General features: G+C 40.8%; 1 protein-coding gene across 4 annotated transcripts in view; it reads right to left on the bottom strand.

Moving 5' to 3' along the window:
* The window catches only part of PTPN12 (protein tyrosine phosphatase non-receptor type 12), a 70,023-nt gene extending 43,205 nt beyond the window's left edge, over positions 1–26,818 (bottom strand). For 2 of the 4 annotated variants that reach the window (XM_064142551.1, XM_064142552.1), the window contains exon 1: positions 26,371–26,582. In XM_064142551.1, coding sequence (XP_063998621.1) covers positions 26,371–26,469 — 99 coding nt within the window. In that variant the 5' untranslated portion in view covers positions 26,470–26,582. Of the gene's footprint in view, positions 1–26,370; positions 26,687–26,737 lie in introns of those variants that run through there. The other 2 variants (XM_064142555.1, XM_064142553.1) reach the window with 2 other exon arrangements.
* Positions 26,819–27,168: the final 350 nt, after the last annotated feature.

The raw sequence follows: 27,168 nt of genomic DNA, 5'->3' as shown, positions 1-27,168 counted from the left end.
TCCCACGCCTTAGAACACATTTCCTTGAGGTCAGTGTTTGTTTTCAGCCCAATTCATACTAGGTGGGAAAAAAAAAAGCACCACAAATGAAACAGGAAACCCCTAGCTTTCACTCCAAGAGAAGTAAACTAGAATTTTCTACCTCTTCGTCCCCTGTTACCAAAAAGCCATAAACAAATCCATTTAAAAATATATATACCCCTTCCCCACCAAAGAAGTCTGTTGTGGCTGTTACACCTTGCCTTTCTAAAAGGTGTCACTGCTTTTAACGGCTATGGCTTGCTGATTTTCCTGAAAGATAGGTTCTGCCCTGCAAGCTTTTCACAAAAAAATCCTTTAAGCTTAAAAGCAGGAGCCTAACAAATGTTCTGTGTAAGAAGCATAGCTGTTTGTGCAGTCAAGAAACATTGCAACTGAAATTTGGAGTTGGGTCCAAATTACCTTCCTATATTTACTATATTCCCTTATATCTCTGGAACTCAGAAAGTACCGTTCTCTTTAGTTACATTAGAACCTTCAGCAGACACTAGAATGGCTATTCTTCCCCTGTACTCAACACTGGTCAGGCCACATCTTGAGTACTGTGTCCAGTTCTGGGCCCCTCAATTCAAGAAAGATGTTGAGGTGCTGGAACATGTCCAGAGAAGGGCAACAAAGCTGGTGAGGGGCCTGGAGCACAAATCCTATGAGGAGAGGCTGAGGGAGCTGGGCCTGTTTAGCCTGGAGAAGAGGAGGCTCAGGGGTGACCTCACTGCTGTCTACAACTACCTGAAGGGACATTGTAGTCAGGTGGGGGTTGGCCTCTTCTCCCAGACAACCAGCAATAGAACAAGGGGACACAGTCTCAAGTTGTGCCAGGGGAAGTATAGGCTGGATGTTAGGAGGAAGTTCTTCCCAGAGTGATTTGACATTGGAATGGGCTGCCCAGGGAGGTGGTGGAGTCACTGTCCCTGGATGTGTTCAAGAAAAGCAAGCCTGGCTGAGGCACTTAGTGCCATGGTCTAGTTGACTGGATAGGGCTGGGGGATAGGTTGGACTGGATGATCTTGGAGGTCTCTTCCAACCTGGTTGATTCTATGACAGCGTTGAATATGCTGATGTTGGACATGCAAGCAATTCCAATAAAAATACACCAAGGTTGTTTTTCTCTAGAAGTCTTTTTTGCTAAGCAAGCTTGAACCTTGTACAGAAAATTGGTATCAGAGTCTTTCAGTAGTTTACACCCAAAAGCACTAAGTAGACAAGGTGAGAATACCACTAGTTAAGTTAGTTCATAACTGGCAAGTAGAACGGGCACAAGATTTTAATGACCGTTGCACCTCCGAAGCCCAGACACAAACACAAAGTAAGCCCAGGTTTTGGCAAGCACTAAATTAGTACTTTTGCACAGTAACATATATACAGGGAACATAGAAGGGAATGTAGAGGGAAAGAGAAGGTGTCAAATAGAAAATACATTTCTACTATCTGGAGAAAACGTGCTTATAACTATTTTTACCCCTTCTTTAAGGCTGCCTCTGGAAGCCAAGCAATGTGTTAATTATAAAGAGGACATTTATGATGAAATTCAATAGTCAGAAAGAAGCAGTCTCATGAAAGACACAGACTTGTGCCTAGATTCCAGTTGTAACAGCCTTAGCCAATAACCAGCACAATGTTTATAGATAGGCAAATTATATTTGTTCCATAATTGTATTTGAAATACCTGTCAATTTTTGCCTAATACGTGTGTTCCCATGAGTTCAAAAACATGCACCTTCCAACAAAATTCCACCGAAGCTGGGGGCAGATGTGACTGAGTTGGAGGGCAGAAGGGCTCTGCAGCGGGACCTTGACCACCTGGACAGATGGGCAGAGTCCAATGGGATAGGGTTCAATAGCTCCAAGTGCAGGGTGCTGCACTTTGGCCACAACAACCCCATGGAGAGATACAGGCTGGGGTCGGAGTGGCTGGAGAGCAGCCAGACAGAGAGGGATCTGGGGGTATTGATTGATACCTGCCTGAACATGAGCCAGCAGTGTGCCCAGGTGGCCAAGAGAGCCAGTGGCATCCTGGCCTGCATCAGGAATGGTGTGGTCAGCAGGAGCAGGGAGGTCATTCTGCCCCTGTACTCTGCACTGGTTAGACCACACCTTGAGTACTGTGTTCAGTTCTGGGCCCCCCAGTTTAGAAGGGACGTTGAGATGCTTGAGCGTGTCCAGAGAAGGGTGACGAGGCTGGTGAGAGGCCTTGAGCACAAGCCCTATGAGGAGAGGCTGAGGGAGCTGGGATTGTTTAGCCTGGAGAAGAGGAGGCTCAGGGGTGACCTTATTGCTGTCTACAACTACCTGAGGGGTGGTTGTGGCCAGGAGGAGGTTGCTCTCTTCTCTCAGGTGGCCAGCACCAGAACAAGAGGACACAGCCTCAGGCTGTGCCAGGGGAAATTTAGACTCGAGGTGAGGAGAAAGTTCTTCACTGAGAGAGTCATTGGACACTGGAATGGGCTGCCCGGGGAGGTGGTGGAGTCGCCGTCTCTGGGGCACTTCAAGGCAAGGTTGGACGTGGCACTTGGTGCCATGGTCTCGCCTTGAGCTCTGTGGTAAAGGGTTGGACTTGATGATCTGTTAGGTCTCTTCCAACCCTGATGATACTGTGATAAAACAGGGCACACAATGGCCAACATAATTCTCATAATTCCAAAAGAAAGCTATAAAGCAACTACTCAAACAAAACCAAAGCTGCAATGACGAGCACAGAAACAGCAGATCTAGACTCTAAGTTATTTACAAGTGTGATTTTTAGCTTACATCCACTCATTACAGTCTTTGTTTTAAATGCTGAACATTTGGCAGTTGGACATAAAACTGCTAAAAATTGAATTAAATCCTTACAACCCTCTCCACATATGCTATTATCATGTGGCAGTTCTCTTCTGCAAAAGTAATATAGGCATATGCACAGAATTTTCTATGACATTATAGCACTACTACTCATAGAGAAAATATTTCTTACTTTATTAATTTTGTTCAACTAGCTGCTTAACAAAACAAACTGATTATTTTTCATCCTGGGCTGCATCAAACGAAACACATCCAGCAAGTTGAGAGAGGTGATTCTGTCATTCTGATGAAACCTTGCCTGAGGTACAACCAGGTCTGGGGCCCTCAACATAAGGACTTGGTGGAGAGGATCCAGAGGGAAGAGACAAAAATGATCAGATAGATGGAGCACCTCTCTTCTGAGGAGAGGATGAGGTAGTGAGGAGGCTCCAGGGAGACCTGGTGACAGAGAACACAAAGAAGGCTGAGTGACTAAATGCCTTCTTGGTCTCCATCTATGCTGCTGGAGACTGTCCTCAGAAGCCCCTGACACCTGAGGCACCAGAGGTAAGCATGTCAGGAGTCTTTCTTGGTTGACAAGGACTGGGTTAAGGAACAGTTGAGTAATCTGGACATCTGTAAGTCCATGGGTCCTGATGGTATACACCCGCAGGTGCTGAGGGAGCTGGCACAGGTCATTGCCAGACCACTCTCCACCATCTTCATTAAGTCATGACCACAAGAGAGGTGCCTGGGGGCTGGAGGAACACAAATGTCACTCCAGTCTTGAAAAAGGCTAAGAATGAGGACCCAGGCAACTATACACTGGTCAGCCTCACCTTCATTCCCAGAAAAGTAATGGAGCAACTTACTCTCGGCACTGTTCTAAGGCATATCAAGGACAAGGGGATCATTAGGAGCAGTTGACACGGTTTTATCAAGGGGAAGTCATGTTTGATCAACCTAGTAGCCTTTTATGAGGCCATAACTAGGTGGATAGATGATGATATAGCAGTGGATGCAATTTATCTTGATTTTAGTAAAGCATTTGACACTATCTCCCACAGCATCCTGGTTAAACTGAGGCAGTGTAGATGATGATCAGGTAGCGAGGTGGATTGGGAACTGGTTGAAGGAAAGAATCACAGAGTTGTGGTCAATGGGACAGAATCTAGTTGGAGGCCTCTAACTAGTGGAGTCCCACAGGGGTCAGTAGTAGGACCATTTCTGTCCAATATATTCATCAACGACCTGGATGAGGGCACAGAGTGTACTGTCAGCAAGTTTGCCGATGACACCAATCTGGGTGGAGTGACTGCCACACCACAAGGCTGTGCTGCCATTCAGTGAGACTTGGACAGGCTGGAGGGTTGGGCAGGAAGAAGTTCAGTGAAATTCAACAAGGGTAAGTGTAGAGTCTTGCACCTGGAAAAGAACAACCTCAAGTATTGGTATAGGTTGGGGACTGGGCTCTTGGAAAGCAAGGAAGGGGAAAAGGATTTGGGGGTCCTAGTGGATGGGAGGCTGCCCATGAGCCAGCAATGTGATCTTGTGGCCAAGAGGGCCAATGCCATTCTGGGGTGTATTAGAAGGGCTCTGGCTAGTAGGTCGAGCGAGGTTCTCCTTGCCCTCTACCCCGGTGAGGTCACATCTGGAGCACTGTGTCCAGTTCTGGACCCTCCAGTTCAAGAGGGACATAGAACTGCTTGAGAGAGTCCAGTGCAGAGCCACAAAGATGATTAAAGGAATGACATACCTGTCTGACAAGAAGAGCTTCAGGGAGCTGGGGCTCTTTAGCTTGGAGAAGAGGATACTGAGGGGTGACCATAAATACGTAAAGGGTGAGCATCAGGAGGATGAGGCCAGGCTCTTTTTCTGTGATGTGTGATGACAGGACAAAGGGCAATGGGTGGAAGTTGAGGCATAGGAATTTTCATGTAAACATGAGGAAAAGCTTTTTCCTTGTGAGTGTGACAGAACACTGAAAAAGACTGCCCAGGGAGGTTGTACATTCTCGCTCTCTGAAGATATTCAAAACCTGCCTGGATGCATTCTTGTGTGATCTGGTATAGGTGATCCTGCTCTGGTAGAGGGGTTGAACTAGATGATCTTTTGAGGCCACTTCCAGTCCGTGACATTCTGTGATTCTGTGTAATAGTAGCCTCCAAGTACAAGAAAGCCTGGGAGGAACTGTTTCCAAAGGCACATAGCGCTAGGATGAGGAGCAATGTTCTTGAACTAGACAAAGGTAGATTCAGATTAGACATTAGGAAGAAGTTCTCCAGTGTGAGGGTGATGGAACACTGGAACAAGCTGCATCAAGGGAGGTGGTAGAGGCCCCATCCCTGGAGACTTTCAAAATCAGGCTTGATGGGGCCCTGGGCAACATGATCCTGTTCACTGCAGGCAGATTGGACAAGATGCCCTCTAGAGGTCCCTTCCAACACAGTGCACTCTATGATCCAATGGCTCCCAAGTTTAACCTTTGTAAATCATAAATATTTACAGAAAACTAAATTGTTTTGAAGACTCAGTAGAACTTCCAACAAACCAAAGGGTCAAGTAACAAACACTCTCCTTTAAAACTAGCATTGGGAATAAAAATCCCTGATACTTCTAAAACAAAGCCTTTAGCTATGTTTTATTGCTTTCTATACACCAAAACTGCAAGTTAAACTGTGATCTCCCAGTGAATGCCTTTATTGCATTTTTTATGTAATTACTTGTGTAATTCTTCTATTTTGGAGAGCAGAGAAATGTTTACGTCACACAAAGCACACATTCAATCACATAAGAGTTTCTAAAGTAGCCAGTCATTAATGCTTGTAGCCTACAGGATGTGTTTGTCACAGCTCATTGTGAATTTGGTCTTGCAGTGCCAAATTTCAACAAATAAAAAGGTACAGAACTCAACCAACAAACTTCATCTGGTTCAGACAACTGCCTTCTCAATTAGGCTGCTGATAAACGTTAAATAAGTCTCAAGCAATGTCACTTTCAGAAGCTGAACATTTACAATCCAGAATGCAGAGGTCAATAGTTTGTTTGGTAAACAGCAACTAACCCTCATTATATTTGTATTTCAGACAGAAAAAACAACTTCATTCAAAATCCCCAGGTTCCAGATGATAGATTTACTGCCAAGTATTTCAGAAACAAGTGAGGAATATCTTCAGATGCAGTCTCAAGATTCTTATCTATAATTCTCATCTAAGTGGAATAAGTGACATAGTATTAAGACTCCACTTCCTTTCTTGAGAAAAGAAATTGTTCTAATCAGTATTTGATTTGGTGCTAATTCATAAGAAGACAATGTGAATTTTTACAAGAATTCAGGCAGGGCAAGAATCTCCCAGGCCAATCAGACATTTTCCTTCATGACTTCATGAAGAATAGAGCACACTAACAAACATTTGATGCAAAAGCTAGAGCACAACCAACAAGGGAAGATAAGAATATAACACAGAGCAAGCAGACAGACTTCAAGGGTAAAAAGGAATGAAACTTAACAAATGCCAAATACAGTTGTACACCAGAAGCTGCCAATGAAGGAAACACACCTGTGTATTATCATAAATCAACGAAGTGCTCACCAAGGTAATAAAGATGTGGGATATTTATAGATAAACAAGTTGCATTCAGTAGTAATTCCCGCATGCTGGAAAAAATTCTAGAGACAAGACAATATAAACTCCTAACAGCCAATTGGAGATAAGAGGTTTTTCTTTGTTTTCCTTAAATAAAAGGGCCATTGTGGATGTGATTTATCTTTTTTGGTGGGTTGTATACTTTTATTTTAATTCATGGTCTGATAATAAATCTGATTTAACTTAAAATTACTTACACTTTCCTCTCAGAATAGAAACATTCATATTCTACTCATTTGCTTGCATTGCATAAATTCAAAGACTGCACTGGATTGGAAGGGACTCTCAAAGGTCATTGTGTCCAACACCCCTACAGTCAGCAGGGACACCTCCAACTAGAGCAGGCTGCCCTAGGCCACATCAAGTCTGATCTCTAATGTCTCCTGGAGTGGGGCCTCAACCACATCCCTGGGAAACCTGTTCCAGTATTTCACCATTCTCATTAAAAAGAGCTTTCTCCTGATGTCCAACCTAAATCTCTCCTGCTCCAGTTTCAAACCACCGTCCCTGTCCTTTAGCACAGAGAAAGTGTTAGTAGCACTTACAAGAAATACCAGAAAACCAAATGTAAAACATGAATTCATTTTTATGTTCATGGTTTTGGTTGTGATAGTTTAAGCTGAGGATACTATCACTGTAAGCAAAGAACACCAGCAAACAGCAAAATAATGTTAGTATCTTCTGGGGGAAAAGTCAATGTTTTTTCTAGCCAAGGAAGCAATATAGCCATTTTTGAAGATAGTCACCAAACATTATGTCTAACACCCTGACTCTGCACACTGTCTGTACTTTCTGAGTGTTACGTGGAGCCTGAAATGCTTCTTTTAAGTCACAATTCAAGTACCTTAAAACTGTCTGTTGTTTTAACCTCATTTAGAAAGTTACTAGATATCAAAATCCAAACCCAGTAGGTTATGGCTTAAGAAACACTAGTGCAGAATTACTTCATCCCACAGAAACCAAACTATCCCCAGCAAGATGCTCACAGGCATAATTTACTCAGTTTACATCAACTGTCTTGGACAGCAGAACACATTGTGCTTAACTACTGAGCTATCAAGCTTCACAGTGTTTATTTTCTTTACTGATGAAATCTGGATTTTATGACTGCCACTGAAATGTTTATTTTTGTCTGAAAGCAATGCTAACATTTTGATGAACATTTTCAGAATGTCTGACTTCTGTTCCCTCCTTAGGAACATTCCTGGGAAAGTTGTGCTCTTGTTAAAACTTTCTCTTCTACTTGGTTGCCAGTCAAACTAGCTGATGCCCCAGATGAGTGGCAAAGCAACACTACAACATTTTATTAGGCTTCAAGTTTCATTGGAAGCATAGGTCCAGAAATCAAGACAACTCAGAAGCACTGTCTGAGAGCTGAGAAGCTGAAACATCTGCCTCTTCTTGCAGTGCTTGATTACATAAAGCTACATTTTAAAAATTCTTCTTCCAAACAACCCTGAGCATCTAAACAAAAGCGAAATAGAGGTACAAGTCCAAAAGAAAAGTGCCCTTCAAGCAGCAATTTTCTTGCTCTGTGCCTGTGAACCCATCCACTAGATGTCAGTGTCCTCTTGGGCAGAGTAAAACCTTGGCTCCCACCGAAAAGGCGGCAGCCGTAACAGAATACCAGGTCAGAAGGGGCCTCAAGGATCACCTGGTCCAACCTTTCTAACTGGTCTTTGGTTACCGGGTAAATTGTGAAGAAGGAATTTCTCCTAAAGCACCCCCAGGACCACAACAGAAGCAGCCAGCAAGTGCAACATTTGTGGATATCAGATAGTGAATGGTCCTAGACACAAAGTTTAGCCACTTAGCTAAGAGGTTAAAGATCATGAGCTGTTTCATACAACACTGCTGATTAGAAGTACACCACACTGGTCAATTTATATTGAGGCATGTTGAAAATAGGTGTTAAAAAGGCTGCAAGATAAAGGAATTTGTTTCCTATTTCCTAAAATACCCCCAAGACACAGAACATAAAAAAAAGACAGACACAAGAATGAGCTTTGCCTCTACCAGAACTTGAATCAGGCCCAAAGAGACTTAGATTCAGAAGCAAGGGAATAAATTATTTTAGCACAATCTGAAATCCCCTGTGATAGGCATAAGAACACCACACCCTAAGCAAAGGACAAAGAAGTCAAAGTTCAGGCATATTAAGTGCCTGTTGCAGGAAGAAATGGGTATGTGTTTCTAGTCACCTGAACAATATCTAGACAGTAAGAGAAACTATAGATTTAGAATACTTCAATTGGAAGGGACTTAACACCAATCACCCAGTCCAACTGCCTGACTACTTCAAGAGTGTCTATATTCAAGTATAAAAGAAATCTCTGAACGGGACATATACCTGGAAACTAATTCCACCCCTACACATTGTGTAGGGTTGGTGGACAAGGCGATGTCAGAGAGGAAGCAGCATCATGCATTACAAAAGCAGAATGACAATCAAAAGGAAAGAGAGAAAAAAACCAAAACTAAATCATAATCTATTTTAATGCCCCCAAGACTGTGTAAGACATGCTATCAAGGAAGCAATCACGGTAATGGTGGTACACAAAAGAAACCTGTGTTTTTTTACATGGAGGAGACTGGGTAAGCTGCAGAGATGAAAAATCAGAAATTAAGAAATGCAGAGGGGCAAAAACTACACATTTCTTTTAAAACACATGAGATTAATTTGCTGGAAAACAATCTCATTCTATCTTGATCCCCCAGCAAGAAAAACACTCTGAAGTAGATTTGAGCAAGCACAAGATGCAGCTAAAGACACAGCTCCAAAGCAACCATTTACAGTCACTGTATACTTTATCCCTGGTATCCCTGCCAGTCAGGAAAAGGCTGAAAAGGAAAAAAAAAATAAAAGAGAAATGCAAATTTCACCACAACTTTTACTTTAGAAAAAAGGCAAGCAGGAAGTTGAAAGAAAGGAAATTATATAGAATTTTTAAAGTAAAACCTTTGCAAGTAGCAGAAGGCCTGTTTAAACATGTCAAGTAGCAGTACCTGCTGCTGCACTATTCAGCTACCTGCTGGTACTGTGTACACAATTTGGGATCTTCCACTTGGACTCTGTCATTGAAAGAAACTGAGCAGATGGCTCCATCTCATTCCTTACAATCTCTCAGTAACCAAAGTCAGAATACAAGATTAGACTAGGTATATATTTTATTACAGCATACTGAAGGTATCATGTGATTAAAAAAATTTATTCACCTTCCTCCCTAGTTAGGAGTATGCCTATTGAGCAGTGTGCAGCTGATTGTATCGTGCTGCCTGGAAAGGATAAAAAAAATCATCTCATTCACATTATTGCTTTTTCTCAAGCACCATAGTTGTTCTTATGATCACTTCCAGTGCTCATTGCTTTATAACTAAGCTGTTTTTAAGGGCCTGTCTTCTAACCAGCTCCTATTTGCCTGAGCAAGTCCCAGACAGTTTTACCACTTTTGCTCTAATGCTGGGAATCTGAACTCCCAAGAAAATCGCCCTCAACATAGAAATAACTCCACATTTTTCTTCCCATGTGCATATATGCACTACAAGAATATAGAGTTTGCTGGTCTGTCTCTTTCCAAAGTAACTGTTTTGATGATTTTAATGAGGAAGTCTTCCTCCAGTGGCAATGAAGGCAATAATGGGAACACCATGGCCAAATACCGACTCTGACATTTCCTGTCCTATTTACACTCTATCTTCTTCATCCAACATGTTGACTCTACTGGTTGGGCAAATACAGATGCACTCAGTACCAACATAACTCATCTGTAGGTTCACCTAGTCATCTTTCTGCCCAGTTATGAACATATCTATTGAACCATGAGCATCAGACTCTAGAATTGTTTTTTAAAAAAGAGAAAACCCCCAATAATATTTCTAACAATTTGAGATCCTTTCTAGACAGCATAAGATAATCTCAATCATACTACTTTTTTGTCCCAAACACCACATTAACACTCAACTAACAAACCCACCAGTTCAGCACAGCAGGATCTTTCAGAAATAATTCTTCAGTAGTTCATATTTAGATGCTATTGCAACACTGTAAGTTACACATGCTAATGGATTGGTGGGACAGAATCACAAGTATCTCATATTAAGAAATCAGAAAAAATATGATAAAGCAAAAAAAAAAAAAAAACCACCAAACCCACCAACCACATCCCAGGCCTTTCCATCTTACAGGAGAAGGTAAGAAAGCACTTCACATACAACTCTTTGGCACACTTCATATTTTAAAAGAAGCTTTCCTCTAACTTGAACCATAAGTGTATAAACTGCTATCCATCTGATTCTTCTCCATCACACATTATGGAGGGCAACAAATGGAATACAGGACAGAGTTTTGATGATCTACACCATTATAAGATATGGATAGAGGGCTCTCCTACTTCTCCAGCTTTGGGACTTTTTTTCAGGTTTGGCATGAGCCATGCTTCTTCAACACAAGACTTCTGGTACAATGAACTGTCACCAAAACAAAGTCACATATCCACCCCTACAGGTAAAAGTTGGCTGGACTGTTTTTACAAATTTGAAATAAATATTTAACATCAATTACAGCAGCTATTAATACATCGAGATTTTACAAAGCAATCTCTTACCCATCACACCAAATTTAACAGTTTTCCAACTCTCAGTAGTATATTCCAATTCCATTTCCCTTATTTTGTAAGTCACTAATCCCCCTCACTGCCATTTCTTCCTCATATCACAGCAAATGCTATCTGTATAGTAACTTGCTACTGACATGGTAACTTGCTACTACATGCCCACCTAGGAACAGTAAAGTTGCTCTACACCAAATGAAGTATTCCTCTTTGCTCTGTTTACTGTTACATTTGTTAAAAAAAAAAAAAGAGATTAAATGCTACAGTTGTGCTCAAATTCATATCCTAATTCTGGATAACTGGAAACCATTTCAGTAAACTCATAGACTTAAAAACTTGACTTAGTGAGAGACTGACTGTGAACACATCAGAAAAGAGGCAGCAGGTGGATCAAATAACAAAGCCTGAAGAGGCTGCAGTCAAGCCTTGTTTGACTGTAAAATGCTGGTGACAGTTCTGGCACAAACAGCACTTCCACATTTTGACTCTTTCAACTCAGTATATTGCTCAACATACAGAAAAAGCAGCAGGCTGCTAACCTGCACTCAAATAAGTGAAGAACACCTTCCTGTTTTAGTTGACTAAAATGCCATGTAATGTCCACAAAAAAACTTCTGCCTCCTTCATAAAGATTTTTTTTTACCTCTCTCCAGAAAAGCCACACTTTTTAGCAATTTACTGAGTATTGAACTTGAAGATCTAAAATTGGAGAATTGACATTTAATTACACTTTTACTCAGAGGAAATGCAAGTTTGTGAAACCACTAGTTATGGCTCTGCAGGATGACAAAATAAGCAGATGAAACAAAGGAAATAAGCATTACCGAAGTTACTTCCTCAAACCTATGGAAGCAACTCTTGGGAAATAAAAACATAAGAAAAGTATGAAATCTAAAGTTTGACAAACTAAGGTAGGAAATATTGACAGTAAGCAAAGTGTGGGGTTTTCACACAAGAAGAAAGAACAACTGAGTAAATGAGGCTACATCATGCTGCACACCTAAAAAGAACAGTTTTCAAGGCTGTGAACAGCAGCATGACCTGCGTAACTATCTTTTCAGTGTGGACACATACATACTTTTAGTCAGAAAAAAAACCAAAGTTTTAAACTCCTACAGATGTGGAAGATTGCCTATTGCAGTATTTCTAGCTAGGAAACAGGCTAGATATTGCATGCAGTTTGGATGAAGGAGAAACAACGACCATTTCCAAAAATCAGGACTCCTCACACTTACTGAAAGGATAAGTAAAAGTAGGGCACGAACCAAGTTTTTCACTCTTATTTTCCCTTGAAGTGGCAGCATTCTAAACAGAATCAATAGCTTTAGAAGATCTCAATTTATTTTGAATACAATAGTTAAGTTTAACCTCAACCTCAATGTCTGCTGCAGTTTGACTTCACAGAACAGCAGTATTTTTCTAAAGCAATGGCCTCCTTAATCCTTGCATTGTGCATTCCCTTAAAGGCTAACCTTCTTCTCATTCCCAGTTGCTGGCATTGTGCATCAGTATTCCACTGGGGAACCAGAACAGCTATTAATGCTAATAAGCCCAGACAGGAACACACGTTTGTTCTAAAGAGACAGTAACTGCATGACAAGTAATAGGATGAAACATACAGGATTGCTACGTCCTGGCTTTAAAATGCAAAATGCAGAAATACCTCCTCTACAGCCAAAGTAAATTAATTCACAGGAGCAGTGAAGTATCACAATGGCTTATCAAGACACAAGTGCTTCTTATGGATGCATCATGATGAACAGTATATGACGTGAGAGCAATTGAGTGTACTGCTTACTAGAAGATAACACCACAACCACACTGCAAACTGTGCTGGTGTTCTCTGAATACTGACTGCATCCCTCCTAGCTGCCAGGACTCAATATTTATGTCAAGATAATAAAATCACGCTTTGATCTCCTGGTTTCTGTTCAAAAAAGCTTAGACAATAGATCACTACTACAGTCCCTCCTTTGAGGAGACAGATTCCTAAGCAATACTACCTAGTCTACTGCAAAATATGGAATACTAATCCTGGTCAATGAACAAATGTAACATGAAAACTTATAAGAAACAGTGTGTATGATGATTCTTAGAAAGATTGTCTCCAAAGAGAAACCAAAAAAGTACAGCTTTCAGACATGCAGAGAAAGCAGTGCATTACATTCAAAATAACTTTAAAGAAACTCTTTTAATTCCTGCAGTTGCTTTTAACTTCTCTGGTTAAGCCTCACTCTCCATCTTCCCAGGATTCTTGACCCATTGTCCAGAGCTGATAAACTTCTAAGATTTTTACTCATTAAAATAATATCTATTGTTAGAGCTAGATAACATTTACAAATAATTTCTCTTTAAGGAGATAGTCAATAAAATCTGTGGCAAAGAGTATTCTGCTTTGGATTTAAAACAGACCCAAATAGATCAGCCAGTTCTACTCTGATAATTGAATTAAAATGAACAAATGCAAATTGAAGAAGAAAAAAAATCCATCTTCTCAATTATAATCCCAAAATTGAGCAAGCTACCCATGCTTTCATAGCTTACAAACATTTTAGACCATGACTAGACAATCATTTGTCTTCATTGCATTAAAATCAGTAACAACCTGTATAAAACTAATGTTTGTTCTTGTTCAAAAGCAAGACAAAGATAAAGCTGAAGAAAGATATTTAATTATTCACATGGTTTTCTGCTCACCATGCAATGACCTCCATCTTTCAGAGGGCTGTGGTTGGTGGCACAGAGTCAACTTGGAGGCCTGTGGTGTTCCCTAGGGATCAGTACTGGGTCCAGTTTTGGTCAATATCTTTATCAACAACCTAGATGAAGGCACTGAGTGTACCCTCAGCAAGTTTGCTGATGATACAAAACTGGGAGGGAGGTGGCTGACACCCTGTTAGGCTGTGTTGCCATCCAACAAGATCTGGACAGGCTGGAGAGATGGGTGAAAGCAAACCTCATGAAGTTCAATAAGGTTAAGTGCAGGGTCCTGCATCTGGGGAGAAACAACAGCTGGCACCAGTACAGGTTAGGAGTTGTCCTTCTGGAAAGCAGCTCCATGGAAAAAGACCTTAGAGTCCTAGTTCTCCATGGAACAGCAACGTGCCCTTGTGTCCAAGAGAGCCAATGGCATCCTGGGGTGCACCAAGAAAAGTATGGCCAGCAGGTCTAGGGAAGTTCTTCTCCCCCTCTACTCTGTCCTAGTGACACCATACCTGGAATACTGTGTTCAGTTTTGGGCTCCCCCACTCAAGAGAAACAAGGATCTCCTGGAGGGACTCCAACGGAGGAGATGATTAGGGAACTTGAGCACCCCCTCTGTGAAGGGAGACAGAGATCTGGGCCTGTTTAGTCTCGAGAAGAGAAGACTGAGAGTCGATGGAATGAATCTCTTTCTGAGGGTGCACAGCAATAAGACAAGGAACAACTGCTGCAAATTAGAACATCAAAGGTTTCACCTCAATATGAGGAAAAACTTCTTTACAGTGAGGGTGACAGAGCACTGGAACAGGCTGCCCAGAGAGGTTGTGGAGTCTCCTTCTCTGGAGACCTTGATGCATTCTTGTGTGGACTACCCTAGGCGATCCTCGTTTTTAGCAGGGGGGTTGGATTTGACGTTCTCCAGAGGTCCCTTCCAACCTCTAACATTCTGTAATTCCAAAACCAGTTAACAACTGATAGTTTAAAAAATAAGGAAATCATTCTGCAGTACAGGGATAAGGTAACGCAAGCACAGGAGTAAAAGGGAAGCAATACTGAAAAAAAAATTCTCAACAGAAAAAGAGAAACAAAACTAAAATAAAATATTCAAGATTGATCAGAGTTGATAAGTATTGAATCAAAAATACAGGTTGCCATGTGCATAGGATCTGACAGAAGTACTACACCCAGTGGAAAATAAGACACTTTGCAGTAATGATTTAACTACCAGTAGACAAAAATGCAGAATTCCTGTAAGGTATCTTGTTTAGACTATATCCATAAGCTACATCAAACAAGCTAATGACCAAGTAAAATAAAGCAGTTTGAATGCAAGAAGCAGCTCACATGAGCAAGAATGTCTTCTATCTCCTGTGAATACCCTTCCTCCATGACATTTGAATTAAAATTCACAACACAGTTTGCACAAGCAAAGATCCTTATCTTTTTTCTGGAGGTGTTTCTCAAGCCCGGTCTATAAACTGAAAGGGTTTATGTAGATAACTTTCCACACAATACAACAATCACATAAACATTAAGCTGACCTACCACAGAAAGGGGAGACAGTTGTGGTCTCCACCCAAGTAAATCTTGAGTTCAAGCATAACAAGTTAGTATGCTACATTCCAACAAACAAAACATTTCATGTTCTCGGTTGTTACCAATAAACACTGAATTTCGATGGCACAGTGTCAAGAATCTGTTAACAGAGAAAGGAAAACTAAAAATGACACAAATCTTCCAAGTAGCATAGTATGCAAGGAACAACATCTCAAAGTCTATAAAACCAGTACATGATTCAGGAAACTCCAAACTTCAAATCAAGGTCTGGAGGTTTTGAAGTGGTAATACAATGGTCTTATAAGATCTAAAGGACACAGCACTGAAACACAAGAAATTCACTTGTGCATTGACTTACTAATGTCAATTCCAGTGACTTGCTGACACATCCTACAAGAACCTTTAGTTGACTAAAACTGTGGTCATTTTTGGTTGAAAGGTACTGACTCTCCAGAAATAAATCAGCTCAATTGTATCCCTTATCAGCTAAATAATATCCCTACAATGAATTCTCTTTTTTACTTCACTGATACTTTTCTCACTTTGACACACATCCTGGCCTGACTGTACCCTTAATATGTCTGGAAGCTATCTTCACCCATTAGAGATAAAAATATAATCACTGAGGTTTTCATATCCACATACCTTCTTGACTGGATGATCATACTGCCTTACTTCACCAGAGCTATTTTTTTTTTCTATGAATCCAGGAAAGGAAGCCTATTATGTATGCTATAAGACTGTACAAACAGGATGCTGGCTTCATTTTCACACAATCACCGATTTAAACAGTGCTAATGATTTTTAAAATGCTCTGCCAGAAAGATACATTACTATAGCTCTGCACCAAAAATGCTCTAACGTTTAATAACAGAGGTCACTGCATATAAGCTCTCCTCCCGACTATTCTATATTAAAATTAACTTGTGGAATTAGTAGGCATTTTAGAAGTAAATATTATTTCTCTTTAGGAAATCACAGTTTATACATAGAGTTATGGGCACAGCTTGCTGAATTGGGACACTTTTTTTTCAGTGTTATTAGTCTTGCAATTTAAATCATTCATTGCAGGCTACACATTTCTGTAATTTAAAAGCCAGACAACTAAGCATCTCTCTGCCAAAGTTTTTGGGTTTTAAAGTTTCTACCAAAATTAGGAAGTCAACATCCTAAATACAGTGAAAATGAAACCTGAGAATTATAAACCATAAAGAAACGTAAACTCAGGCTTCAGCATCTTAATGAAAATATTAACAAAATACGTCAGCAGTTGAAGCAGCAAATGGAACATTGTTACCACAGAACATCAAGGCAATTCCCACCACAGTGGAAAAGCCTTTAGAAAGGTTCTTTTGTTTATAAGGAAAACACAAAAGGTTCCAAATGATTTGTGACTATAGGGTTTAACACTCAGCTTAATGACAACTTATTTCAGACCATTCGTTTTTTTAAAGAAACAGACTCATGCCTAAAGCTTTAAGTGTAAAGCTCCTGCGCTCCAGTTTCATAGCAAAGAGCTGTTAAAGAAAACAATGTAAGTTGCAGGCTTGCCTTCTAAGCCTGTGCTTCATGACGTAGAAATAACAGAGAAGTATGAGGTATCTATAAAACCACCTTTCCTCACTAAAACTAATTCAGCAAGTGCCTGAACTGCTTTCCAAGATCCACCCACCTGCCTAAAACTCTAGTCGTTTTACTCCATTAGCATTTACATCCATTCCATATACATCCATTAACATTTACCCAGTAATGTTTATGCGACCTTACAGGAAATGAGTTAAAAATCAGGCTTGCATTTTCATTTAGTTATAATAAAAATCAATGTGGCTTTGGGTAACCACCTATACTACTGAAAATTGAAACCCTGAAAGAAATTTTTGAAAACTTCTAGCTGTCTGGGGCTACCCATACTAAGAAATTATATGCTTCAGCATTTTGTGCAATAGGGCTGCTGCCCTATAGGCAATTTGTAAGAAACTCATTTATGTGGGAATTCTCAGGGTTTCAAAATGGTTAAACTAACCTACATATGCCCTTCCCTCCAGAACAGTGCTTCATTTCCCAGCTTTATTTTGGGATAAATGATTCCCTTGGGTACTCCAACTGGACAACTGCTTTCATTTCATTTAACAATCACCTATTTGCTGAAATTATCAGAATATACATGAGGGAGTAACTAATAATGAAAGCATATCTTCTAGTACTAATCCTGTTTCCCATGCAGGAAGGCAAAGATTCAAATTGAAAATAAAGAAATAATTATTATTTATTTTCTACAACCAGAAAAGTAGTAGTAAACAAACACAAACCAAACCAACCAACCAACCAAACCCCCCCAAAAAAAAATCCAAACACACACACACCCCAGCTCTGCAATGTAAAAATTCAGACAATATATTTACAACTGAGGCATCCCCATGATCGATTTTACTCACAGAGCAACTAGTCATCAACTTACAAATCCAGCCTACCCATAGACTAAGTGCAGTGCATTATTCTTATAATGTTTTCCTCTCTTCTGCTTTTCATGTTAATTAATTTCTTGGGTTTGTGCAGTAAGACTCTGCAAATAATGGACAACTAAATCACCAAGAAAATATGTCTACCAGAGCACTGTGTGGCTTGAGGGGAAAAGAAAACAACACACTTCCACCACAGGATTACATGTTAGAGAATCAAATAAGAAGTGAAACATTTAGGACAAAGTGGAACATCATTCAGGCTTCTCAAGAAGTGTGTAGCTCCCACAGCAATCAGTCATTTCAATATGATGCATAATCTACACTGGCACATCCCTTCAACACTTACAGACAGAAACCCCATGTAGCATACTTTGAACTAACTACTGGGTTCCAAAAAGATAGCAGTGTCTTCCAAAAACTATCAGAGGAATAACAAATGCCATGCTGACAAAAATTGAAAACCTCTACAAAAAAAATAAACAATGGAAAACAATATGAAAATTCTGGAAACTTTTGAATGTTACCAGTACCTGGGAATGATATCTGCCAGCCCAGGCAAAACCTGCATAAACTAGAACTTTGTCTGACGAGAAACCCAGCCCAGCACAAGACATGGATTGCATATCCACGATACTAACTCTACAGCAGATACAAAAGATAGCAACGATAGCAGAGGTGCTAATTCCCATTCTCAGTAAAATCATGTGCCACTCATGTACCACATTCTTTTCAGTCTCCCATTGATTGTCCTTTATTAGTCGTCCAGAAGAAAGTCCCTTGTTTCCATTGCAACCTAGATGCACAGATGAAAGGTAATCATCTACCTCTTCAGAACCAAATTAAAAACTGCTCTCAATCTCCCTGACCCATGTAGAAGCTGTTCTTCCTGTGGTCAGGAAGACTATGAAACATCTGTGTGCTTTCAGATGAAAAACAAAAAGCAGATGTCATCCACGTGTGGCAGTAAGAATGACAAGACAGTAAGACAGACAGGTGCAGTAAAATGCAAATTTGTTCAAGAGTACACCACTGTACTCTGACCTTACAAAAACGAACAATACCTAACACATCTATGGCTTCAAAGACTACATATGAAGAAAGTTACTGTAAAAAAGTTTAAAATTGGTAAGTCCAGTACTATTACTATAACAGAGACTGAAGTAGTACATATGCTCTTTAAAGTTATATGGGTTTAACTACATTAACTTCTCCTTAGAGACTGATGCTTTACAACCCTTGACTTTAAACACTAACACTGACACAACTAAAACTAGTACATTTCAAAACTGTTTAAGAATCAAGGTCTGCTCTCCAACATAAGATTATAGCCTTTCCTTCAAATAGAAAGGAACCTCAATCACAAGGATACACTTATTAACACCTACCAACTATGAGGATTTCTTGAGATCATAGCAAATTAAAAACTGAACACACCAAGTGACCCATACAGTACAGCTTTCAGTTCACTAATGTAGTTGCCCTTGGCACATTCCTAACATTAGGTAATTCAATGATTTTTATGGGACTAAGGGAGTCCAAAATTAACTGTCAGAATTACTGGTGCTTCCTTCTAGAAATCTGAATAAATACAACATATACCCTTATTTGTTTTTGTTCCTAATGACATGTCTAGCCAATCAGGCAACATGATTTATAGGATGAGTCCTCTTATAATAGCTAGATATTTCCCCCTATTGAAGCAACTGGCTACAGCAGCTTGCTACATTTGACAGTCGATAATTCAATTCTTCTAGGCTTTTTTCTTGCGCAACACTTCCATTAGAGCAATATCGCCCTTAAGTCTTCCCAGAAATCGATTACCACCAATAAAAGTACCTTTCAAAATAATTAAAAGTATCACTTTGTAAGAGGACAGATAGGAAGCAAAATTAGATCAGTCAAACTAGGTCAGCCATTTATACCTCTATCTGGTACCTTTTGGGAAACTTATTTCTACACTTCATCTTTTCAGCAGTGTAAGATTTTTTTTCATTCTAAAGCTGATGGCAAAAGGGTAGCTAGAACACAGCCCTGAGAGATACAAGCACTAACTTTCCTATGCTAACCTCACAGTGCCTTTCCACCCCCATAGTAGTATTCAAAGATACTTTAGAACACTTCCCAGTCTTGATGTCTGACATACTTGACAGCGCTCTTCTCTTACAACTCCTTTCTTACCTTGCTGTTGCATGCTCAGCTTCCCTAGTACAGCAACTAGCTTTGGACTTAGTCTCAGGAGTATTGGGTCTGAAGAGAATTTTGTTTCTCAAAGATGCAGTGGGACTCAAGACAGTACTCTAATAATACAGCTGCTCTCTGGGGTGCCTGATTCTGGACCGAAAACTCCACAGCTGTACCACAGTACTCTTCATTGACACATCAAGACTGTTCAAACTCAAACAAATAATTATTGATGTTTATGTTGGCACGTTATTTTGGTTTTGCTTTATTTTTCCAGATGAAGCAGGAAAGCAATGAGCTTAATCTCTTTCCAACCCTGACACACTAGTTAACAGAAGTAGAAATGCATATCCATATTTCATTTAAGGCAAGTATTCACAGCTGATTTCTCCAAGCCTGCACTCACATATCTGTAGCAACTGTGGAATACAGCGGCCCGAGGAAAGCACCAGGATGCAAATACTGCACTTCCTAACAACACAAAGAGCTCCTGCACTACTCAATTAACTTATGCTGTACTCAGTTTCATATCTGACCTTTAGCACTGATGCCTTTCCCTCAGTGAAAGCTGTTTTACAATACCATGAAGAAAAATGCCATCTAGCTTCTGATTTCAGTTCTACAAATAAGTACTCAAGGTACTGCTAGTAGTAACCAAGTCCATTACTGGTTTTTCATTCTCAAAATTTCCTGTACAGTAGACCTGCAGCAATACATAACACAAAATCTGTATGTCTTAAGCAGTAACAAAAAAATCAAACAGGATTTGTTTATTACAAATTAATGGCTTTAAGATTAATTTAAAAAGCTCCAGAGTATTTTTGCATTTAATATTAACAGGCACAGAGATATTGGATAAGCAGATATTCAGAGTAACCTTTCCCTGCAGAAAGCTAATAGCTTCTATTTAGCTGTAGTAACATCAACAAAAAAAAAATATTCTGAACCTATTACGGTTTTAAGCTAAATTATGTACACTCTGAAACGATTCTTCCTACAGCAATCAGCCACATGTATGCAGAGTAGTATATACATCCAGATCTACACATATCTGGATATACCTATAGATGCATGTATTTGCAAGTATACATAGATGTACAAAGCTACAGATCAGGGTCTAGAGTTGAAGAACTACAGTCACATGAGACATCTATATATAGGTATTTAGGCATCTCTATATACATACAGATAGATACATAGAAATATATGCAACACAGCAAAAGGCACTGCAGAATTGAGGTCAGAATAAAAGTGAAAGATGTATTTGACATGCCATTTAAATTATTTGGAGTACATGTAGGATGCTATGAGATGCAAGGTGAAGATGAATAATTGGTCCTCTGGAACAATTCTCTAGTAATCAAAATCAGTACTCAACCCTTTTCTCCATAGGGACAGTACATTTTCATACTGGCTGTCTTTAGAGAATGAGCAAGGAGCACTTATTGCCACACAAGCTATTTGACACAACCCAGCCCATTGCCTAACTGACTTGTTTTAGTTTCATTTGCCTGAAAGAACTACCACAATTTTAGGCCAAGTTCTCAAGTTCTTATACCCCAGGGTCACTATAGCAGCTTTTTGGTTGTATTTAACTGCCACTATGGAAATTCATAATGGCATCTTTGAAATAACAGAAAAAGCACTCGTTTCCTCAAAATGGACAAAGAAGCTGCATATTTTCAATGAAGAGTTGTTCACAGAAAATTGCACTTTTTGGCACAACGTTTTAAGAACAGCATTTCACAAAATTTCAGAAGCTTCTGAAATGAAGGGTTACTGAAATTAGTATTCAGTCATAGTGCTAAAGCCACATACAGCCTCTGTAAGTAAAGCTTTTTGAATGGCCTAAATGACTGCCACTGCTCATAGGAAGTAATTGTTGGTCTGTCCCTTCCTCATAAAGTTAACATCTAGCTGAAATACAGTTAATGGAAATAAAACTTAAAAAAATACATTAAGGTTCAAACTACACCATAATACGGAATGTAAGTAGTAGTGACCCATTTTTTACCCTGAAGTTATAAAAAGACTCAAAACATATCTAAACTGATGGTTGTCTACAAGCTATTAACACATGTCTAAGAGCAGAGCTTCTCATAACACATCAGCTGTACAAGATACAGATCAAGGCAATTATTCTATCACACTTAGGTGAAGAGAAATGCTCAGAACTGTTGATGTTTGTTCAAAAGCTCCCAGTTTACAAGAGTTTCACGTAAATCTATATTTACACCAATTAAATCCCTTTTTGAAGTTTCAAGAAACAGTCTACCATCTACTTGATTCCAAAGCATTTTTCCTAGTTTAGCCTTAGACACGAAAATATTTCTCTTAAAAAGTGTCTACTTTATAAGACATGATAAAGCATTAAGTTGAAAGTTCATGTTTCAAACGATTTGCTTAGCCTTTATCCTTAAAAGTCAAGCACCTTCCACCTCACCTTTTTTAAAAATAGGATTTTCAGAGAACAATGAAGTAAAACTACTTCAAAATCTTGAAAATAAAGTTAAAAGCACAGAAACCATCTTTTTACTTGTTTCAAATCAAGGAGACATTCAAACTACCTTTCATACTTTAGAAAAGCACACACAGTTTTTACTATCTCCCAACTTAAGAGTTTCAACTAGGATGGATTGAACAGAATACAGATACACAATATTCAGTTGAGGTTGTTACCAGTGTTCTGTTGAGTCAATGGTAAGGTACAAGAAAACCTGAAACCAGAAGTAGGAACCTAATAACTCCTTGCAAAGTCATAAAAAAAAAAACCAAACCCACAGTATTACTTTGACTGATCATCTCAGACAAGATCATTTTGACACAACTACCTCCAGACAACAGCTGAGGGTCCCCTAACAAGTACCCAACACAAAAACCCCAAAACCCCAAACACTTTCAGCCATTCTGTGTTCCATGACAACAGACCAGCCAGATATAACCCAGAGGATTAACCAAGACCGTCATATACCATACATTTAACATTTGAAATGTAGCAAATTATTTTTGAGGTAAAGCTTTACACCAGTTGTCAGTTCTGCTATAACAACTGCAGTCTATGTCAAACAACAGAAACAAGAATATTAAGAATGCTTTTGCTGAGACTATTGCATTGGAAACAATAATGTGTTAGTTGTGGATACATTAAATGAAAATCAGGGAAAAGTATCTGACCTTTTTTCTGAAATTTAACTTCCAAACACTTTATCTTCACATGAAGTTCTGACTTATTTGATGCAAGACATATGTTCATTATAGAAAATCTGAATCTAGACCAGGCTGGTTGTATTTGTACAACATGAGGCATCAAACAATCTATACTTACTTCCTTTTGCCCAAATAGCAATGTCAGCAGAAACCAAGGAAAAAGTACACTCTTGGATGTAATCATACTAGCAAAATCCCATTTGCTACATCCACAGACTGGTACTTACTGGCAAAACACACAGGCAAGCCTATGCTGTTTTCAAACTATCCACTTAATTTAAACCTAATTGTGCACACCCCTACTACTGAAGTGGTCTAATAATAACTCCTGCTTATGTTCTAGTGCAGACAAATTAAAACTAAAGAAATTTGATTTTTTTTATAAAAACTTTGTTATTGGTGCCCAGATTATATAATTATATAATTTATTCTATAAGCAAAGGGGGGGAGGGGGGGAAAGCAACGAGAAACAGCAACTACCAAGCGGAACACGTTCTCAGGCATGTCAATAGCATTGTTAAGTAGCAGCCTGAGTCAGCTACGCTATAGACTTTCAGTAACGTCCAGCCAAGCTAATCAGCCTACATGTGCAGAATTCTAGCTTCTCAATCCTTTCTTCCAGTGCTCCTGGAATACAATTCTGTGAGCCTATTACTCAACATATTCAAAGGCAGTAAAGATGTGAAAATTGTTTTCAATTGCAAGCACCCTCTATTCCAATCCTATTTTTAGATTCCATTCTGACTTGGAAATGAAGTGATGAGTAACAGCAATTCCTATTCCACAAATTTCCCACTGCTTAGCAGCAAGACTACATCCTGCACTTAAATGAGAAAATACAACTTCCTCCCTCCTCCACTCCTCAAAATATCTCTAATAAATCTTAGAGAAAATAGAATACTCAAGGTTTTTAATCCCTTTTGAATAATTTTAAAGCACATCTAAACATGGTTTCATAAAAAAACAAACAAACAACAGACATCAAAAAAAGCCAAAGAGAATACCCCAACATGTTCTCAGTGGAAAAAAAAAACAAAACACATAAAACAATCATTCTGATTCTTATTGCCATACTAATTTAAATATGCTTTACTACATAGTCACAATATTCATGTCCATCAAGGCCAAAGATCAGCAGCCTAGTTTCCTCATTTTCCTATCATTTATTATGCAAAAATCAAATATGAAAGTTTGAAAGTGTTTAGAGAACAAAAAAATCTTGCATGCAATTATTTACAAAGCACTTCATACTGTTTCAGCTAATACATCTTTCTTCTGAAGTGCCTCACCAGTTCCTACAATCCTATTTCCCTGTTTTTTCAGCAGCATTCTCTTTTCTTGTTGCTCTATGAAAGCAATAGGAAAGCTTACTGACTATACAGTTGAAAGCTACATGCTGTCTAACAGAGAAATTGAAACAAAAGCTTTTTTTCTGCACAGAATTACTACTGATTAGAAGAAAGGATGACAGAGCTAGTGCTTATGATCCAATTATCACACGGCTAAAACATCAGGCCATATCAACCGTATCAGACATGAAATGGTAGAACTGAGTTACAAGATCTAGTACAAAGTATTTAATGTGAAGGCTATTAAAAACTTCTGCATTTTCCACTCAATCTAGGCCATCCTTTCTGTGAAGTACACACTGTTTATGTGAACAAGACAGATGCATCAACACAAAACTTCAATGTGTGTTTAATAAAACAATCACTCAACAAAACAGTTCTGTCAAAGTATTTAACCTTTAGATTCTCCTGTGAAGATGCTCTACTCAGCAAAACAGATTTAGAAGTGTCCCATCGTTCCAACGCCGCTCATTTTACATATTTCTCTCTTCCTTTCCCACACACTCAGATGTTTCAGCAGCATACTTTCAGTATTTGCAAAATCCTGCTCAAAGAGCGTGGCCGATTTCCCACGGGCTCCCACCCCACCCTGGATGAACTCGTTACTTCCCGAAGTCCACTGCACTTCCTTTTCCACCCCTGGACCTGCCAGCACTCCCAACACCCCTCCACTTTGCGCAACATCTGCGATCTCCTCCCCACGTTTCATGCCATCCCTGATGTGTCACTTAACGTTGAGATTTTTATTCTTTTTTATTACTTCCAAACGACCAAAGACTGACAGTTCTGATTCCTAGTAGCAGCAGATAATAATATAAGCTAAAGACCTGCGTACATGTACATCGCTAACTCGGCCATCTTCGGCTCTCCTGTGGGTCAAAATTGTATTTTCATGCTAAATATTTAAGTGTCAGTGTGTAAGTATTTAGGTGTCAGTGGCATCTGCCCGACCAAAATTATTGTTCACAGCTCAGACCATTTATTCAAAAGATAAACCTCTTCAAACGTTTTAACAGCCCGATTAAACAACTAAAACAAACCAGGAAAAGACTTCGTTCTCCAATAAATTCTTCCCTCAGCACACGTTAACCAAAGGGTGAGGGTGAACGGATCTGAAACGAAGAAAGGACGAGGGATACAGGCAGGGCTGCGATGGGGCATAGGGAGAGAAGGGAGATGTTGGGGAAGGGAATATGAGTATTCATCCGAAGCCTATTCCATATATTTAACTTATCTCCTCAGAAAGAAGAGACATCTCAAGCAGGCGGCTACAGGGGCAGATAAAGGGTAAAGGAAGGAAGGAGTGCTCGATTATCCCCAGATGACATTACACATGGCAACTCCGCAAGAAAAGGAGCGGCGAGGAAGAAGCAGCGCTAACAGCCCTCCCTGAGCCGCCTCTGTCCCCTTTATCTGTTCAGAGAAGGAAGGAGGGGCGGAGGGTGGAGGGGGGGGGGGGCGGCGAGGAGGTTCCCGTTTAATTTTGCAACAGCCGATCACCTACCATCTCTTCAGGATCTCCGTAGGGCCGGGACAGGGGGCTACGGTGACAAACCTTCCCGGGTGAAGGAGGCAGGAAGAAGGGCAAATTAAGGCAGCTACCTCCACCTCGCCGAGCTCAGAAAGTGGTGGGGAGCACAGGAGAGACGACCGAGCTTCGGGGCTACACAATAGCAGGTCACTCCCTGGGAAGCGATGCTTCCCCTCATGCTCCCTTAGCCACAAGGAAATAGGCAAGGGGCTGCGGGGGCAGCGCGGCACCTCGACCCCCCCGCGGGACCACCTCACCCCCCCCTTCGAGGAGAGACGTGAGCCCTGCCCGCACCTCCCCCCCAGCCGCGCCGCCGCCCCTCACCATGAAGTCGCTGGCGAAGTTGTCTTCCCCATTGTGGTCCGTGTCCTTCATGGCCTGGACTCGCATAATGAATTTCCTCAGGATCTCCTCCTGGCTCATTCTGCCCCGCTGCCCGCCCTGCGGAGCGGGAGCCACAGCCCCGGCCGCCCGCCTGCTCTCCGCCTCGAGCCCCTTGCGCCGCACGAGTCCGTCAGTCGTCCGCTTCCTTTGCCTCTCCCAACACTCCGGGCCTGCCCCGCGGCCTGCTAGCGCGCCGCGGCTCCCCACCCCTCTCACGGCCGCTCGGCCGCCCGTTCCATCCTCCCCTCCCTCCGCCCGACCCTGCCTGGACGTTGCTGCCGACACAGGGACACGACAAAGTCCCCACCTCCTCCCGTCGCGCAGGCGCGGCGCCCGCTCCTCCGGTGCTTCCTACACCCGGCCCTCCGAGAGAAGCGGCCCCGCCTCTGCCTCACGCCCACTGGCTCCTCTGCCGGCGGCCTCGTACTATGGGTGAACGCGCATGCCAATCACCAGTTAGCCCAGCCTCGAGGGAGGACTTCGTCTTTCCCCACTCTGTAAACACCTCCTTTTTCGCATGGATGGGACGTTCCGAAGGGTGTCCAATGGAGCACTGGAAGAGACCATTTGGAAGGCGGGGAAGGGTGGAAAGGAGAACGGAGCGAAGTCAGATCTCCTCTGGCAGAAGTACAATGGCGGGGCGGTGGGTGCCTACAGCTGGGGGATCGGGAGCCAGCGGTCGGCGCTGCGGCATGTCGGGACCTGTAGTCGCGCAGCGCTGTGTCCCCCTGCGCCCCA

This window comes from Pogoniulus pusillus, chromosome 4 (assembly GCF_015220805.1).
Source record: "Pogoniulus pusillus isolate bPogPus1 chromosome 4, bPogPus1.pri, whole genome shotgun sequence".
NCBI classification, from domain to species: Eukaryota; Metazoa; Chordata; class Aves; order Piciformes; family Lybiidae; genus Pogoniulus; species Pogoniulus pusillus.
This window is presented reverse-complemented; position numbering and strand designations above follow the sequence as displayed.